The sequence below is a fragment of the Platalea leucorodia genome, assembly GCF_965183815.1.
Source record: "Platalea leucorodia genome assembly, chromosome: 20".
NCBI lineage: Eukaryota > Metazoa > Chordata > Aves > Pelecaniformes > Threskiornithidae > Platalea > Platalea leucorodia.
This window is the reverse complement of record NC_138842.1, coordinates 8,760,290-8,778,785: the sequence shown is the minus strand read 5'-3', so window position 1 is coordinate 8,778,785 and position 18,496 is coordinate 8,760,290. Positions and strand designations below refer to the sequence as shown.

Genomic DNA, 18,496 nt, shown 5'->3' with positions numbered 1-18,496 from the left:
CCCTGGCTTGCGGGCACCGCGCCGCCTCTCACAGCCAGATCTCATCGCTGCTCACGCTGGGCACTTTGTAGATGCGCCCGGACATCGGGAGCTGGACAAAACCTGCAGGACAAAGACAGCTCATTGCCCTCTCCTTTTGGGGCAGCCGTGGAGGCCGGCGTCCTCACACCACAGTTTTTGGGGCTACTCGCCCACCGGTGCCCCCTCACCGAGCTTGCTGAGGACCAGGGAGTTCTCCAGCCCCGGCAAGGGGCTCGCCTCTCCCCTGGCACCGGCTCCCACATCCTTGGGGGAAGCTGCAGGGAAGGCAAGGGGTGAGAGCCAGGATACCCAGCCCTCACCTAGGCAGAGCCTGCGGCCCCGCGTGTCGCTCTGCACCGGCACCTCGGGGTCCTACCTCCGGCCTCCTGCGCGAGGTCGCCGAGGCGCAGGTCGGGCGGCAGGGACCGGGTCTGGCGGGGCAGATGCGCGCCCCGGGGCTGCGGGTGCTCTGGGCCGCTGCAACGGGAGCACCGGCTGAGCGGGCTGCTCCCTCCCGCTTGCCCCTTACCTGGCACCGGCTTGGCCCGGCGGCACGCCAGGCAGGCGGCGCAGGAGCCCAGGCTGAGCAGGGCAGCCAGGGCCAGGGCTGCTCCGACGGCAACGCCCAGGAGGGGCAGCTCCACGCGGGCATCCAGCAGACCTGCACGGGCAGTGTGGCGCCCTCAGCACCCCTCCGCAGGGCCGCTGCTCCGCACCCGCCCCTCCCCGACACCTACCTGGGGGCAGGAGGGAGGCGGTGGTGACGCCCACGCTGTTGGCAGCGCTGACGGAGAAGTTGCTGGCCGCGCTGCCGAGGTGGACGCGGAGCGAGTGGTTGGCCAGCCCCGGGTAGCGCGTGGCGCCCAGGAGGAGGAACTCGGAGGCGTTGGCCATCACGTGCCCGTCCTGGTCCACCCAGGTGATGCTGGCGGGGGGGTTGGCTTGCACAAGCACAAAGAGCACCAGGAGGAGCCCAGCACCCTCGACCTCCTGGTAGTGGGCATCTGCCCGCAGGATCTCTGGCTTATCTGAGCAACAAACGCAGGCAGTGAGGGCAGGAGGGACAGGGGCAGCACAGCCAGGAGCAGGATTTGTCTCGCCAGGCGCCGGGAGCACTCATCAGCCGCGTTTGCACAGGACCGACGAGATGCTGCCCCGTGGGCGCAGGTCACGGTCCTGCTCCGGCCGGGCAGCAGCCCCACGCACCCTCCCCGCACCTCTGGCCCAAGCAGGGCCGGCGCCGCGGACCTTACACTGCACGTCAAGGAGGACAGAGGCGTTGTAGGTCTCCCCAGAGGCCGGGTCCACCAGGGAGCAGTTGAGCTCGCGGTCGGTGCGCCGGGCGGTGAGGGTGAGGGTGCTGGCAGCGTCCGTGGCCGAGCAGTTTGCCTCCTGCTTCCGGCCGTCAAGGTACCACGCCAGCGCAGCGCCGGGGGCTGGCCGGGGGGCCCGGCAGGTGAAGGCACGGCTCTCCTCCTCTCGCAGCGTGCACACTGCCAGCGGCTGCCCGTCGATGGTGGGGCCCAGCTCCCCCAGCCCTGCCGGAGAGCCCGCGGTGTCAGAGCCGCAGTGGAGTCCTGCTGCCAGAGCCGTGTGCCGGACCCCACCGCAGCCTCACCTGCCGAGCAGAGCACCGGGACACCGAGCAGCAGCAGCAGGCAGGCGAGGGCAGCCCCCGGGCAGCCCCCCAAACGCCCCATGGCACGCCGGCCGCGCTCAGCGCTAGGAGAGAGGCAGCTGGAGCAGGGATATGGGGGCGTCCCCACGCTGGGCCCCCGGCATCCCAGCACGCAGCGGGGCCGGGGGATGCGGCCAGGCGGCACCTTACCTGGAGCATCACCGCTGCCGCGTCCAGCCTAGCCCGCAGTGCGGCTCTGCGCCTGGGCTCCGGCACGCAGGGCCGTGCATGCGGCACAGGGGCGGTCCCGCCATGGCTGCGAGCATCCCTCTCGCTGGGCCCCTGCAGCCGCCTTCCCCGAGCGGGGCTGGTGCTGCACACAGCCGCTGCGGCGGCGGTGTTGGTCCTGCCGCACACGAGAGCGGCCAGAAACCACCCAGGCAGAGCAGGGGACAAACGTCCCCGTGCCCCCCACCTCCCCTCTTCAACGGAGGGGGCTCGGCACCCTGCTCAGCCCAGCCTGGCACCCACGGGGCCGCCCATCTCAGCGGGGCTGTGCACGCACGGCAACAATGCCGTGACCGCCCGCAACGCCGCAAGCAGAGCCCAAGCGCCAGGGACACAGGGAGGTTTATTGGGGGTGGAGCAGCGCCGAGACAAAGCAAGGCACTTCGGTACTTTCAGTCCCCGGCTGTCAGCCGGGAGGAGGAGGAACAGGATCTCCGGCACGGGAGATGGCACGCTGCCTCGGCCATCTCACTCGCTCCCGGTGCTGCCGGGGTTGCGCAGCCGCCCCAGCATCTCGCAGAGCATCTGGTTGCAGAGCGCCGAGTAGGGGTTCAGCAGGACCAGCTGCTGGCGGGCGAAGGCGCTGCCCAGCCGCGCCGCTCGCTCGAAGTCCCGCCGGGCGTCCTCCTCGCGAGCTTGCAGCCGGTGGATCAGGCCGCGCTGCACGAAGCTCTGGCAGGCGGCACGGCCGCGGCCCCGGCTCAGGCGGATGGCCGTGTCCAGGTCCTGCAGGGCGCCTGGCCGGGGGGAGAGAGGTGTCGGGGCGGGCTGGGGCTACCGGGGGCCCGCCCGCGAGCCGGCTGCACCAGCGCCGCTCACCTGCCACATTGCCCTGCAGCCGCAGGGCCTGGGCCCGGTTGTTGTAGGCCGAGGCGCGCTCGGGCAGCAGGCGGATGGCCTCGCCGAACCTCTCCAGGGCCGCGCTCACGTCTCCCGACTCGGCGGCAGAGACCCCCTGCAGCTCCAGGTCCCGGACCTGCTCCAGCAGCTCCGGCGCGAAGGCTTCCCCTGCGGCAGCGCGAAGCGGCACGCTTGGCCAGGGAAGCGGCCGGCACCCGGACACGCCACGGGGAGCAGCCCTGGCGCCCACCCCGCACCCCCACCCTGGGGTGGGAATGGGCACCGGCAGGGAGCGGGGACCCCCTGCCGGTTTCCAGCGGGAACCCGACGCGGCGTCGCCTCACCTTCCTCCTGGGCGTCCTCTTCCTCCTCATCCAGCCCAGGGATGTCCCCAAAAGGGGTGCTGGGGTTAAAGATGGTCTGCAGGACGGCCCTGTCGTTGGCCGTGGCCATGGTGCTCTGCGTGCCGAGAGCCCCGCGGCCGGGCTGCGGGGCGCAGGCGGGCGGCCTCGGGAAGGTTAATGTTCACACCGCCGGCACCGCTTCACCCTTCCCCGTCCTATCCCAGCCCGGGTGCCAGGCCCCGCCGCCCGGCCGGTGCCCGCAGGCGGCAGCCCAGCTGGACGACCCGCGGCGCCCAAGGTGACCCGCGCAGCCGGAGCCCAGCGCCCCTCCGCCGGAACCCCACCGCGTCCCCAGCGGCGGCCGCGGGCGCCGGCCAGGGGCTCCCGTCCCCCCCGGCGTTTCCAGGAGGAGAAGCGGCGACACGGGGGAAACAGCTTCTCAACCCTCAAGAAGAAATCGAGAGCAGCCCTCTGCAGCAATAAACTTGACATGTTTATTAATTAAACTATCACTTAAATAAAAAAAAGTGCATAGAAAATAAACATGTTTAAAAACTCCTTTGTTTTTTTGTTTTTTTACAACTATGTACACTTTTTTATTTTTACATTCAGTCTTTTGCAGAGCTTTCAGCATTTTTTTAACTATTAAAGTATTTCCTTCTTCCCTGTGACAGGGAATTAACACTGATGTACTTTAGACACGTTTCCTCTTTTTTAAAAAAAAAAAAAAAAAAAAAAAACCAACCAGAAGCTTGGAAGAACACAAGGAAAAAAAGAAGAGATTTGTTATACATGATAAGTTGTCAAGAACTGTATTTCTAGAACATAACCTTGCCTTTGCAGAGCTTTTTTTTTTTTCTTTTTTTTTTTTTTGAAACAATTATTCACCTACCTGTATTTACTAAAGAGACTGTTAAGTTCAATAAAAGAAACACCACAAGTATAGTTCTCGGTTGATAGACAAAGCTACTGTACCTCGTTAAAAAGATACCAGGAAAGCACAGAGCACATTTTTTTCCCTATATGCAGGTGGTACCCCAACATTCATAACCAAAACGAGAGGAAGAGAAGGAAGAAACCAAGTTGTACAAGTACTGACTGGTAACAAGAAGGGCCGGGAAAGGCCGAGCCGCCCGCTCCCGGCTCCCCGGCGGCCCTCACCCCGGCGCTGCCGCCCGGCGGGGAACGCCCGGCGTGGCTTTCCCGGCCGTCGTTAGCAACTGTAACACAATCCTTATCTATAGTGTTAAGAGAATTAAAAGCCATGGACCGATACTGAACTAGGCTTCATTACACGGTGCATTACTATATTAGTTCCTATATATATCGTATTTATAGTTATAAAAAAACCTTGCGAGTGTCGAGAGTGGACCAGTAGTATGGGTTTGAATGGCATGATTCTGCACAAAGACCGTCTCGCTGAAGAACCTGGTATTGCTTTGAACGAAAGAAAACCAGAAAGAAAAGATACCCAGCCCTTTGCAATGACCCGCTTTTCCTTAAAAAAAACCCCACGTCGGTTTGTACAAAGAAAAATAAACGCCCTAAGGTTCCTTTTTTTTTTTTTTTTTTTTTTTTTTAGTATTTTCAGATACCGTGATCGGCGTCAGTCCTTATAAAATATACATTCATACACGGGGAAGCTGCGCTGCGCTCGCCGCCGGCCCGGGCAGGACAGGGCCGAGGGGCAGCGGCCGGCGGCGAGCCCAGCGCTCGCCGCTGCGGCTTCTCCCTGCCCCGCTGCCGCTCGTCCCGAAGGGCCTGGGCTCGCCGCGAGGTGCGGCGCAGCTTCCCGGGGGTACAGACAGTTTCACTGGCCACAGCGGCTCCCGCCGAGGCAGCCGCGACGGGTATAGCAGCAAAGCGGACAGCCAGCCGGACCCGCGGGCTCGACCGGTCCTCGCGGGAGGAGAGAGGCCTGGCGCTCGGTTCTCGGGGGGCTCCGGCGGCACGCCATCCCCCCACCCCTCCTCCCTGCTCTTCCCTACGCGGGGCGGCTTTGGGCAGCGCTTCCCAGCAGCCAGAGCCTCCTCCCGCAGCCGGGCGGACGGAAGGCATCCACGTGCCGGGGAAGACGCTCCTCCTCCGTCACCGGGACGCGGCAGCAGCGCGGGCGAGAGAAAACGCGGCGGAGCTGAGCTACTCGGATCGATTCGCGGGCTTCGCCGAGGCGAGGGCCGTCCCCCAGCACTGCCGTCAGAAACAGGGAAAGACAATGACCGAGAGCAGCCGCGCCCGGGGCCACGGGGCTGAGACGCCCCGGGTGCATGCTCTTCGGCCTCCTCAAAGGTATGTGCGTTCCCAAACTGTCAGTGCATCAAATCATCTCAGTAACAAATGCAGCGTCACTTTGACTCTTCTTTCAACAGTTATCACCAAATAATCATCACACAGTGCAATAACGAAAGGAAACTGGCAGTTCCCGACCCTCCGAGCGCCGTATTTCGTTCTCAGGTCAGAGGAAGAGTTCTCGGGGCCCGAAGGGCGCGGGTTTGGGGTGCCCCGCTGCGAGCGCCAGGGAGTCAGCAGGTGCTCCCGTCCCTTCCCCACCGAGTGCCGATGCCGTGTCAGAGCAGCCCTCCAACCCGCCGGCCCCTAGAACGGCTGCCGACCTACCCACAGGGACAGCTCGGAAAAGCGAGGGCGCTCCCTGCGTCCCCTTCTCCACGGAAAAAACTCGTCTGCCTTCAAGAGAGGGGCTGCGGGATGAGGCGCGTGCCTGGGACCAGCCTCCCGGCAAAAGAGGCATCGAGGGTCAGGCCTCTCTCGTTTTTCCTTTTTAAACACACAGAGGATGCCGGCGCGGGGCAAGGCAGAATCATGCCTCCTGCCTGGGGGCACGGACAGTCCTTCGGAGAGAGTCCAACTCCTCCTAAACTGGGCAATTCTCCCTCCCGCCCCCATCCTGACAGGTCAATAAAGTTTAAGGTCCAGCCAAACCTCCTGGAAACAGTTACTGAAGTCAAAAAGGCAGAACAGGAGTGAAAAACAAAAATAAAGTGTACCCCCCCTCTCTGGAGAAAGGATCAGACTGTGTCCAGCCAGGTATTTCCTATAACCGTCCTATGAAAATAAAAAAATCATTAAAAAGAGATTCTCTTAAATTAGGATAATACCACTGTTTAAAAAGCCTCGTCATAAGTGCTTTCCCCTATGAAGTGCTTCTGATAGAAAAATATACAAAATATATTTACATTTATAAAACCTTAAATACTAAACTGTAAACAGAACAGAGTAAAATCCAATGTCGGCATTTGTTAGGCTTGGGGCTTTTTACTTCTTTCTCCGTTTTTGTTTTGGAGGCGCGGAGCAGACCCAAAGGGGAGGAGGATTTACGCTACTTTAGCCAGGACGATAGTGTCTTCTGATTCGCTCCAGACAAGCCCTGTCCCTCAGCCACAGCAACTGCAGCCGTGCCGAGCGCTCGCTTCTTTCCTATGCGTTTCGGGACGCCGCATGGCGCAGACGAGGCTGGTTAGTGTTTGGCCTTGCCTCTGCCGAGAACTTACGCTCTGTTTCGGTGCCTCTTCCCCTGCCTTTCGGGGAAGACGCGCGACTACACCCGAAGACGGACCGCGACAGGTGCCCGCCCGCAGCATCGCTCCTTCGCCTCCCCTCCTGGCCCTAGGACGCTGCAGCGGGGCCGAGCGGAGCGGATCCCGTGGGAGCCTCCACCCAAGACCTTCCTAGCTCCCGCTCCACAGCTAACCCCGGAGCCGGCTCTCCCTCCCCACCCCTCCCTAGGGACGTCCGTCCCTCAGACCAGCTCCAACAGCGGCAGAGGGACCGCCGGCTGGGAGCACCTTCAGCTCGCTGGGTAGAGGAGGGAGCCAGCTGCTGGAGACAGGAGCGGGGAGAGGACTACTTCCTCCTGCAAAGCCAGAGAGGGAGGGCGCTGCCGAAAGGAAGCCTTTGCTCGCAAAGATTTACAGCGCCCTAACTGTTGGCACAAGCCCTCTCTCTGCCAAAGAATGCCAGGAATTCCCCTGCGCTCGGGTAGGGATTTCGGAGCCAAGCGCTAGCCAAAGCCTCTCCAGTCCGGTTGCGGGCTGCTCTGTTCCGCTCTCCCCGGTTCGGCCTTCCGAGACGAAACCAGCCAAGCCAGACTCGCGCAACGCGCCAGGCCCCCCGTGCCACGCAGTACGCCAGCCGACTCACAAATAGTGTTTTGCAGACGCATCGCACAAGGAACCGCGGGCGCGCGCGGGGTCCTCGGGGTGGCTGGCTGGTGGGGTGCAGACTCTCTCCCTAGGAGGAAAGCTCGCTCAAACACTGTGCTACCGAACCTCTGACGCGGCCCTCGAACGAGGCAGAGGAGGAGAACTCCGGGTTCAAGCGCCCTGAGCCGAGAGACAGAGAGGGACAGAACCCACGATCGCTCCCCGCGCTTGGGACTGGGCCGACCTCCCCTCCCCTCCCCTCTCCCGCTCATTAGCCCCATGCTGAGAAACAAATACCGGGGGCGGGGGAAAATGAGAATAGCAAAAACATAATCACGCTGAGGATCTTCTCCAGTCGCCTGTGTCTTTCACAAGGGTAAGTGTGCGCATGCGAGACATGAAGATGTGGACTCTGACAGAGAAACGCAGCCGCCAGTCAGGTCCCTGAGCCCAGCCGATCCTCGTTCCTGCCTCCGGCCTCCCCGTCCCGCCTGAGCGGCCGGGGAGGGGCTCGCTTGAAGCTTTGGTTCGCCCCAGGCCCTTCGGGGCTCACTTGCAGCTGACGGAAGTTCTAGTTTAAAAACTTCCTGCACTTCTTGGCGCCGCAGTTACAGGGCAGTTTGTTGCTGGCGTCTTCAATGGGGAACTTGTAGTCGTACGTGAGCTCTTCCCCTCGGTAGATCTTGCGCATGGCGAAGATGACAATGTGTTTCTGGCCGTCGATGTTGATGACCCGGGAGTAGCAGTTGGGCTCGCAGGAGTGATTGATGAAGCGGGCCGCGTTCCCGTGCATGGTGGCATCTACTACTTCGGAGTCGTCAATGCGGAACATGTAGCAACCGATCCCCTACGCACGGAGGACAGAAAAGAGAGTTAGGCCAAGGAAGCGAAGACGGAGCCACCCTAGCAGATGACCTAGCTCATTACAGCAACCAAAAGTCAAGCTTTCAGAAGTATCTGCAACCTCTCTTCACTCGTCTTCATAAGCTCACGCTTGAGTCCTTTCATCCCTGCGCTCTTTGGATCTGCAGCACTAAGACTGGACCGAGACCCTTCCCAGCCCACAGGAGGAAATAAGAAGCGCCTCTAGAGCTCCAGCAAGAATGGAAATACCCTGAGAAGTCTGTAATCCCGATCCACGAGGTTCCAAATGCTGTTTTCGCATAAGCCTGTCCTACCTTCACAGCCACTTTCTAGTTCTCCCAAACTCTTTAAGATCTTCTGCAAAAGCCCACAACTCACCTTACTGTCGTAGTATTTCTCTCGTTTGTCAGTGAGGATGGAGCGAATGACATTGCCTGAATATTCGATCACCATCTCACCTGCATCGATGTTCCTTTTGCAGAACAGACCCCGGCCATGGATGGGAGACCTAAAAAAGCACCACGATAAGCGAACGTTTCAAACGATACAAGCCAAGCTCAGAAACGTAAGATTGCAAACACTGCAGAAAACAGGTTATCTGTTACAAGGATCACTGCGGTATCATCGCTCTCCTATAACGTAACGCTAACAAGAACAACACTAGGTCTCTCCTGCCCGCTCCTGGGCGCGTGCCTTAGCTATCGCCAAGGTAAGCCAGCAAGGAATAAGCAGTTTGTGCTGAGGATTACTTTTCAAATACATACTTGGGTGGGGAGAAGGAGGAGGGAAAAAACCCAAACCTGCTTTTTCCCCTCAACTTTGCAGTCTGACTTCACAAGCTTCCAGTTTTCACCTTCCTCTGTCCTAGAGGCAGCAGCCCCCGAGCAAAACCGTACCTGTAGACACCAACTGCCTCCTTGGAGGTCTTCTTCAAGTGTCGGAAGCGCATGGGCATTGGCAGATCCATACTAGTCGCCCTCCTAGAACAAAGAGACGCTGCTAAGTGATGACCTTCGTTTGAGAGTCTGTGCCATGTATGTATTATCTGGGATACTTCCCAAGATACAATAATTTAGACACTGTGACACTGCAGCCCACTGAGAACACAATCAAAACTAATTCAGCGTTTCTATGTATACGTAAAAGATAATTTCCTCCTTTTTCTGCCCAAATTCTCATCAGATTGCTTTATATTAGCAGGGGAAAGAAACATTTAAAGGAAGACTGATCTGGTGGTCACCTTCAGCTGTCAGTTCTCTTGCTACCATGGAAGACTCCTCTATATCTGCTAGTGCTTGGTAGCTTTCAAGTTTCAAACACCACCTCAAAGAACACAATGCGTAACTAAGCCTGATCAGCTCGTTTTAATGCTACAGCGTTATTTTTCCCTTCGAACCTTTAAACCCTGCTGCATACCGGGCTGATTTCAGCTGTACTTCTTCCTCTTCCTCGTCATTTGGGTTGTATTCGGGTGGCTGTCGGTGTTTAGAAGCCAAGAAATTAAACATATCAAATGCAGATTTCCTGCAATTTAAAGAGAGGAAAGGAAGTTTGTTTTATTGACTGAAAACAAACATGCTGTTGCCAGAACAGTTTGACATGTTTACTACTTTACACCTTCTCCAGTCTGTCCTCTCTTAAAGCCTTCTATGCATCAGGGTAACGCACAACAGTTTCTGAGAACCGTGAAGGGAAGCACCAGCCGGGAAAGCTTTGTTAAACAAAGCAACGGTCGACAAAGTGGCACAGAAAAACGTGCAGACTCAGAAGATGCGCTATAATTGATTTACACGAGAAAGTTGCTAACAGCTCTTCTTAACCGAGGGCTTTAGCGCTGTAGAGATTTGTTGCTTACGCCCTGCCATGGAGTTAGTTAATCGAGCAAATGTTAACCTGAACAGTGACAAAGCTCACACTTGCCTCAGGTGGACTTCAGCCCTAGCAGAGCCGTGTGGATTCAGAGGAGGTTCATTGGCCTCCTCTGGCTTATGAAATCTGAACTTGTAGTTGTGGCAGTGCTTTGCTCCGTAGAGTTGCTCAATCAGGAACACAACGGTATCGTGGATAATCCCCAGCATCCTCAAACCATTCACACCTGGAACAAGAAATAGAGCACAACAAAAAAACCCAACTGACAATGCAGACTTGGAGCAGGAGGATAGAGCAGCTTGTTAAATACAACTTTTGTGCTAGCCTGCAATTTTCCCAGAAGCACTGTACTAGCCAGTTCATTCCCCGTAAGAGTTTTCAATCATTTCATCAGGAAGAAATTACCCTCCGTAAAGCAGTTCACAGCTGAACTGAAACTCTTAAGACTCTGAACCCTAGGACGCTCGCAGAAAGATCTGTTTGCTCTCACATGTTCAAAAGCGCAGTAGAAATGAGTTTGGCACTGGATATTACCTGCAAAAGATAGCTGTTTCAGGCGGGCGTTGGAACGGGCTTCTTGAACTTTGTCTGTCAGCGACTTCCAGGCATCTGCAGTCACACAAACAGAAGACAAGACAGTGAGAGAGTATCCGAGCGCTGGGCACTGAGGATTGCCAAAACAGGTGCCTGGCTATGCCTCTTATTTTGCCGCATCTTATCAGGTTTCCAGTGAAACAACATACCATCGGTAGACTTCTATGTACGTGTGCAGTATGCTGTTTTCCAACAAAATGCTCATATTTGACTAAGCTAACCAGAGAATATGAAGTTTACATTCTTTCACAGGGCATAAATTAAGATCCTTGGATCTGATTGCTTCCATCCTCTCCAAAATTCACTTTGGCATACAAGGAAGTAAGCGCCTTCAGCAATCGGTCTGGAGGAAAAGTCTAGATACCCTGCTGTCTGATCCACACGGACTATCGCTTGACAAAATACGGTTCAACACCCTTGGTCAATTGATAAAACAAAATGGGACGATGATTAAAAAGAACCCAACCACCAAACTTTTTCAATATAATCCAGAAATTGCTAGGAACTGGGATTGTTCGAGGGCCAGAAATTAAGAGGTAGGGTTTGTTTTTTTTTTTTAAATCTATAAAAAAAAAGCACGTAACAGATCGTCAGCAGTCATAATTTTACTTCTAACAAGGAAAGCTAAAACCAGTACAATCGAAACCGCACCGTTCTCACCTTCAATGCTTTCTGCGCAGATTTGAAAACCATCATCACTAGAGATCTCAAAAACCAAACCTTTCTTTGGTTTCTTCTCACCAAGACACTCTTTCCTCTTTTGTTCTTGCTGAAGCCAAAACACAAGTGGGGAGCTGAAAGTGCTCTCTTCCTCCTCGAGCGCTTTTGAGCCTAGAAAAGAGAGAGGCCAGAATGAAGACAGACATTGGGTAGAACCATGTTTTTTACGCTGGTTGTTCCACAACTGAAAATTACTTGTGTTTTGACCAGTAAATCCGTCTGAGAAAAAAAATCTAGACAGTGTTGTAGCAAGAGTGTGAAATCTCAAGTGTTGAAATTTCCACAATCCAAAAACAGAGACGGAACTATTTGTCTAATATCTATTAATAGCAAACAAACCTTCCTCCCTTCAAAGCAAGAATAACATGACTATTAGCTCTGAGATTTTTCCTGAGAGAACGAGACACACAAAAATCAAAACTTTGAGGTACTAATTTCCCAGTCCTGGAGAATCCCAAGACTCGGGGGTTCTGAAGAAGCAACATACCTGCACTTTCTTGCTCATTTGTTGAGTTCTGTGTTGATTGAGATTCTGGGAGGACTGCCGTTTGCCTTGGGAGGGAAGGAAGGGAACATGAAGAAAAATATTTAACAACTCACCTCATTTCCTCACTAGCCCCGAACGCTCACCTACAAAATCCAACAACTAGACAGAGGTGCAAGAACCTTTTTCCAGATCGAACGTTCTAACATCAGTTCAATTGGAAACAAACAAGTAAAAAGACTCTACTCAGTAGCATTTATTTTTGAGGCATCGATCAGTCTGTGGGTAGCAGTCTTATTTAACACAGTCTGTGACCTGTTCTTTGTATCAGCCCTACCCAGTAATAAGCCGTATGCTAACATATGATCAGCCAGAACTGTATGAGTGGTCTTGTTCTTGGCAAGCAGTAAGCTTCCCAGAGCTACATGCCACTTAATTTAAAAAACGGCTCTATATCGCAACTAAATGTGACCGCTCATTCCAGACCGAAAGCTCCCAAGATATTTTAACTAGCAAAGTAAGACTTCTCGCATTCTCGGTATAAATTTCCTTAAGCTCAAGCAAGCAGAATCTGATGGAAAGGTCTGTTTAATGCTTACCCTGCAGACTGGCCGCATTGTTTCTGTGATGGCTGATCTATGCTTGCTGCATCCTGCGTATCTGCCTTCATAGCAGGAGTCCTGGAACAAAAAGATTTAGGAACATTCAAAATGCCTGCCAAGCCACATGTGCCAGGCACGAGACCGGAAAGCAGTAACAGATTCACCGGGAGCTGCCATGAGCGACTCAGCAGTTCGGCAGAACTACAGAAGTAGGAACAACTGCTCCTAAGACATGAGGAACCAGATCACGCTTCCAGCCTAACATCAGAATCGACACCTGCACTTCGAGAGGAAGAAGGAGCATGACTCCGGGTGCAAGAGAAACATGCCTGAGCAACCATAAGCAATGAGCTCAGGAGTCAAGAGGCGCATGGCAGAATGTGGAAAGAGCTACAGAAAACACTTCCAGACGAAAACAAATTGGCAAGTGTCAGCAACACAAAAAAGCTATTTTAAAAGGTTAAGCTGTCGAAAGAGTTTTGGATCGAGGGTTTAAGAACCAGACCTGTTACAAGGCATTAAAATGATCAAGGAATTACACAAGTGACATGCAGTATTTCTCAGTTACCAAAAGCTGGGTGTTACTGTCTTTTAGTATCAGCAGTCATGGCGGAGAGTTCTCTCAGGCAGCCAGGACCGAAAGTCAGCAGTGCAACGTCTTTGGTGAAATACATTAGTTGTTGGCAGTGTGCTACTAAGACACAGCTATGGACTACATTGATAAAACGGTCTAGTTTTGCATGTAACCAGCAGCTCTTATTCCCTCTACAGATCCGTATTTCAAAGAGTCAGTTCAATGTCATTTTAATTTAAGGTCTGGAAAGCAATCCTCTGCTGCAAGAGACAAGTGCACGCTCTGCTGTTCTGACAAAGTAAAGAGCAAGATTCTCCCTGTTCTCCCAGTTCCTCCCCAGTCTCTCTTGCTTGTAGGGACTAAAGAAGAGGGAAGAGGGGCAAGAAGAATAAACCGCATGCTGGAGAGACACTAAGCTCACAGAAACTGGCATGCAGTTTAAATTCTGTAATCAGAACGACCAAGGCAGCACCATAATGGTGCACCATTTTGGTGCTGTAGCACACTGCTGATACCACAATTAAAACTTCTAGAGCACTTGCACACACTAACGACATGCAGGAATAGAACCCACCACCCTTGTGAGTGCCATTTTCTCTACTGGTATCTCCAAAACACACTTTACTTTGCCAGAGCTGTCAACGATGAATAGAGTCCTCATAACCCTGATCCTCAAAGTCTTAGGTTTTTCATCCCTCCCTTTCCAGAGGTAAAAGTTCTACTAACACCTTTAGGTGTCAGGGAGATTTGCCTTCTGTTGGCAGCTGGGGTTTTTTAGGAAAACCTGCTGTAAAACTAGTGGGAGATTCTTTCTTATATTATTACCACACCTCAGGGATGAGCAAAATCAAACGCTCCTCTTACCCTGTAGCTGAGACCTGGGGTACAGCCATGGTCCCTCTGTCAGGAACGTGTGCTTCAGAGGAACTGGTCCACACGTGAGAAGTTTTGTGCTTCTTTCCATTCCCTTTGTCTAACGATGGCTGAATGCGTTTGATTTTCGGCTTCATTTTCGTGGGACCCAGAACGGAGCTACTCGCAGACTGCTGACCAGATGACGGGGAGCCTCCAGGAGATGCTGAACTGGCATGCATCACCGACGAGGAAGCCTTGTTTTGTTCGAGTCCGGTATTATTGGGAACATCGACCAGTTGCGGAAAGCTCGACAACTGCGTCGTTGCCGAAGCCGTGCCAAGGTCCAGCTGGGAGGAAGCAACCCCGGTTTTGCTGGCTAAGAGTTGTGTCATATGCTGAAGTTGGTAAGAGCCTTCTGGGTCAGCAGACGACGGAGCGACCGTCATGCCCATCGTCTGTGCTGAAGGCAGAACGCATATGCTCGATGCAGCTGTCATTGCTGCCGTAGACGGAGTTTGGGATGCTCCCAGTTGCGAAAACATCCCAGAACTTGGCGGTAAAGTCACGTGCTGCTCCTGAAGACCAAGGCTTTGCTGACTAGCTTTGATCAGGAGGTTGCTTATCGAACCAAGGTCCCCTAATAATCCAGGGCTAGTTAACGTTACCGAACTTTGTCCCAAAACGTGACCAGGAACTGACCCACCAGTAGTAGGGGCTGCCGTGGCCTGCATGGATACGACGTTCAGCACCGAGGAACTCGATGCTAGGCCCGATACAGGCCCCGCTGGGAGGTGACTGGCATCCGGCCCGATAACACTGGGAGACGTGCCGACTGCAGCAGTGGTCCCACCTTGCGGGAGCAAAGATGTTTGCTCAAAATACATGACCCCAGACTTGGACCTTTTGATAATATTGGGGACGGTTCTATGGGATGTTGAATTCGCAATGGTTCCCAAATCCAACGGGTGGTTGGAAATTTGGGAAGGAGCAAAATTAATTAAGGTCATGTTGGAGACCATATCAGGAGGAGCTATAGCAGAAGGGGTTCCAGAGGGAGCCAGCTTCTTATTCTTCCGTGACTGCAGACGAGAGATGGGCCGTTTCTTGCCCAGGGCAGCAGCTGGCGTAGAAGCTGTGGTACCGAGGTCTGTCCTCTGACTAGCTTCAGAGACTAAGAGCTGAGGATCAGGGGGTGGCTGCACACCGATCAGAAGACCCGGCGAAGGACTGCTGATGTTTGGCGGGAAGCCAGTCTGCGTGGCTGTGGAGAAGGGATGTATATGCTGGTGATGGGACATGGGCAGCAGCCCCTTGCTCGCGGGAGGGAATAACGACTGAGACGAGGGCAAGCTCGGATTTAGTCCCGTGGTCAGTGTGAGCCCGCTCCCCATGGGCCCCAGCACCGAAGCATTGGTCTCCATCACGCTCTGCGCGGAACTAACAGAAGGTGTTAACTGTATCTTTTGAGTAACGCCGTTGGGAAGAGTTTGGAGAACGTACAGCGGCTGCATGTTTTGATTGACTACCAGAAGTTTTTCTGCGGCTGGCTTGAGGTGGGGTGGCGTTGTCTGCACCGCAGCGTTGGAGATCTGCGAGGGGCCGGGACTGTCCGTGGAGTTTGGCACGTACTTCTGGCTCTGGAGGGGAACGGTGGGTGATACCGGCACCTGGATACCCGGAGTCCCGCTGTTTCTCGTTAAATCCTGGTTGCTGCCGTGCCCTTGCTCGACGGGGCCGCAGGGCGGGCTGGCTATATGCTCTGCATCTATGTGACCCTGGATGAAGTGATCGGGAGTCATGTGTCCTTCGGGGCTCGGGTCTACTCCTGGACTCAGGAGAGCTGTATCACCTTCCCCCGAGGCAGATTTTTCTGTGACCGTCACTCTCTTTTCCCCAGACTCTGTGGAAGGCAAGGCAAGCATTGACCTCTCTCCCGAGGAGGAGAGCGAAGACTCGGAGATGACGGCGAGCCTGTTGTGATTTTGGCTGGGCACCGTAGGGCTGCGAGTGGTCAGAACAGAGAGATCGGAAGGAAGCTCCAGCGGCAATTCAAACTGCTCCTCTGCTGATATGGAGGAAGAGACGCTGCTATCCACCGGCTCGGTGGTTGGCAGCTGCTGGGAGAACACCTCAAACAAAGCCATATCCTTGCCACGGTTGCTGTCGAGACCTAAACCTTCTCCAAGCGTTAGAAGTTCAGATGATGAGGACTCCGGACTTTCTCCCAACGCCTGCATAGACGGCGTGTTCTTTAGTACAAAGTCCATGATGTCAGAAGGGAGGATGTTCCCACAGTCATCGCTGTTGTTATTGTCAGAGTCAGATTTCAGAAGTTCTGTGTTGAAAGTGTCCAGTAAGTTCTTGTCAGAAGGCGTGCTTGCGTGAGCCCTGCGGCCCGTTTCCAACGAGCTCAGCTGAGCTTCCAGCGAGTCCTGACCTTGCGCTTTAACCCTGCTCACAGGATGGCAGTTATCAATCTTTGGGTCGGTTTTGTGGACAGTGGAGCTCTTGGTGACTTGTACTTTCTCTCCGGCTTCTTCAGTTCTATCTAGCTTTAAGTTCTCTGTTCCATTTTCTTTACCGCTCCTTTTGGTTACTTGACTGACTTTTCTTGTCGTTGCCGTGACACTCGTGTCGCTTTCAGTGCCATCGTCCACACCGTCCAGCTGCGAGATTTTCGGAAGATCACACTGCTCCTCCTCTCTGAATAAGTTATGGGATGCAAGCCTCTCCTCCGTGTTCGAGGAAACCACCGTTCTAGTGAAATTATAGTAGTATAAGTCATCTTCATCTGACGTGCTCAAGTCATCCGCTCCATCCACTTGTCCTTCTGCAGACCGCTTCCCTCGCTTCTTCCCAGTTGAGTTACTGTAGAAGGGAATGTCTTCCTCTCCGTAAGACCTCACGCCATACAGAGGAGTCAATCCGAAGAACATATTGGATCTGGCCCGAGCACTTCTCCGTGGATACCTCCGCTTGTACGAGCCTTCTTCTTGAGGTTTAGCTCCATCCTGGAGCATCAAGTTGTTATCTTGAACAGGCAAATTTTCATACGCATTATTCTGAGATTCCTGTGCTGGCGCTTCGTTTGGACTTCCCTGAACTACGGGGTTATCTTCCGGGCTTTCCGAAGTTGAGGAGGGCTCCGCCAAAGCAGCCAGTTCTGCTCCTGCAGACTGAGGTTCAGCATCGCTTTCCTGCTGTGCATTTTTAGACTGGTTTTCGCTTTCCATCTTGAGAGGAGTCAGCGTGACTTTAACGGTGCGTTTTCTAGGTGCCTGCGGTTCCTTAGAGGCCACTTCGATCTGTGCTGCAGAACCTTTAGACGGCCCTTGTGAAGGTGGAGACTTCTCGCCAGCCTTTTCAGCAGGAATGTTATTACATAACCTCTGGCTAATTTGTTCAGCTGCCAAACCCTGATTACCAAATTCTGGTTTCAGGTTTCCTTCATCACTGCCTACTGCTTGACTTGAATCTGTAAGAGACTTCAGGGAATGCTTCTCTTTAAAACTATCTTTCATTAACTTTTTCCCCTTCTGACGCCTGTCTCTGGGGGCAGAAACTACCTGCTCACTTGCTGCAGGAGATCTGCTATTTACTCCAGCAGACTTCAAGGTCTTTGCATCCATCTCATCAACCGACGTCGTTTTCTCTGGCTGTACAGGTTCCACGTGCTGATCTCTGTCTTTCCTTGGGCCTCTCTGATGCAAAGGTGGAAAGGGCATTGCTTCTTTGGAAGGAAATGATCCTGAACATTCTTGAAAGGTTCCTATTTTAACATTCATTTCTGCACCCGATGAGCTGGTTGGTTGAGCAGACATTTTGGAGTTTCCTCCAGAAGCAAAACTATGAGCTGGATAATCTGGGTCCTTTGAGGTCAGCGTTTTCATCTTCTCTCCCTTAGAAGGCACACCTTTGGCTATCAAATCTGAACCGCTAGAATGTTTTCCTTCCGCAGACTGAGATGCATCCAGCTGGTAAGTTTTACTTCCACTTGCAGCTGCCGTTTTCTGGGAGCCTGAACTGGTAGAGCAACTTTGAACCGGAGCGCTTGGAGTACCTGCATTCACTGATCCCACAAAGCGATCGGTACTTTTGACGCTCGGTTCATGTTCTGTAGAGGACCCCATGCCGGAAACTGAAGACACGCTGTGCCTGGAATAAGTGTTCCCAGCTCGTGTAGGGGAAATCATCCGGAGTTTAGATTGCTGCTGTGACAAAGAGGAGGTGCTATGTCTCCTAGAACCAATGCTCTTAAGTCCAGAGGATAGTAAAGGATCTCCTACTGTCACTATTTCATGGGTCACGGGGGTAGGACTTCCTGAGAAAATAAGGCAAGAAAGACTGTCAAGTGATCTGAAACCTTCACAATCAATGCATACCCAATTCCTTCACACAAAACACAAGAAATAAAAAACCAGCAAAACCTTCCAGCCAAATAGCATTAATGTAATGATGATACTGGAGATAGGTATTAAAAATCTGATACTGTCAATCAGTATTCACCAAGTAGAGTTGACAAGTTTATACCTCAGGGTTCTGTATCTCAACTTCAGCTGCGAATTTTCAACATCAGTGTGAAACAAAACGTGACTCATTCATACAGAAATAGTAGCCGAATTACAATACCAGATTTCTGATTCTCTCTGGAAAAATACCAACC

General features: G+C 53.8%; 3 protein-coding genes across 6 annotated transcripts in view; all 3 read right to left on the bottom strand.

Annotated features, from left to right (window-relative positions):
* Nucleotides 1–28: 28 nt before the first annotated feature.
* Nucleotides 29–1,929, bottom strand: TMEM25 (transmembrane protein 25; the record flags this gene model as incomplete). The annotated part of the gene is made up of 7 exons (XM_082330614.1): nucleotides 29–102; nucleotides 210–296; nucleotides 398–682; nucleotides 759–1,049; nucleotides 1,275–1,559; nucleotides 1,640–1,788; nucleotides 1,862–1,929. The coding sequence occupies 7 exons, from the start codon at nucleotides 1,927–1,929 to the stop codon at nucleotides 29–31; spliced, it is 1,239 nt and encodes a 412-aa protein (XP_082186740.1).
* Nucleotides 1,930–2,339: 410 nt separating this feature from the next.
* On the bottom strand, nucleotides 2,340–3,220 carry TTC36 (tetratricopeptide repeat domain 36; the record flags this gene model as incomplete). The annotated part of the gene is made up of 3 exons (XM_082330592.1): nucleotides 2,340–2,664; nucleotides 2,747–2,935; nucleotides 3,112–3,220. 3 exons carry the CDS (start codon nucleotides 3,218–3,220, stop codon nucleotides 2,396–2,398), a joined length of 567 nt encoding a protein of 188 aa, XP_082186718.1. The 3' UTR covers nucleotides 2,340–2,395.
* Nucleotides 3,221–3,671: 451 nt separating this feature from the next.
* KMT2A (lysine methyltransferase 2A) overlaps nucleotides 3,672–18,496 on the bottom strand; it is a gene marked incomplete at its 5' end in the record, with an annotated part of 49,385 nt that continues 34,560 nt past the window's right edge. For all 4 annotated transcript variants that reach the window (XM_082330633.1, XM_082330634.1, XM_082330635.1 and 1 more), the window contains 10 exons: nucleotides 3,672–8,118; nucleotides 8,514–8,643; nucleotides 9,032–9,115; nucleotides 9,552–9,659; nucleotides 10,056–10,230; nucleotides 10,539–10,613; nucleotides 11,259–11,429; nucleotides 11,806–11,870; nucleotides 12,402–12,482; nucleotides 13,843–18,154. In XM_082330633.1, the coding sequence (XP_082186759.1) occupies nucleotides 7,843–8,118; nucleotides 8,514–8,643; nucleotides 9,032–9,115; nucleotides 9,552–9,659; nucleotides 10,056–10,230; nucleotides 10,539–10,613; nucleotides 11,259–11,429; nucleotides 11,806–11,870; nucleotides 12,402–12,482; nucleotides 13,843–18,154 (5,477 nt within the window). In that variant the 3' untranslated portion in view covers nucleotides 3,672–7,842. The remainder of the gene's footprint in view (nucleotides 8,119–8,513; nucleotides 8,644–9,031; nucleotides 9,116–9,551; nucleotides 9,660–10,055; nucleotides 10,231–10,538; nucleotides 10,614–11,258; nucleotides 11,430–11,805; nucleotides 11,871–12,401; nucleotides 12,483–13,842; nucleotides 18,155–18,496) is intronic.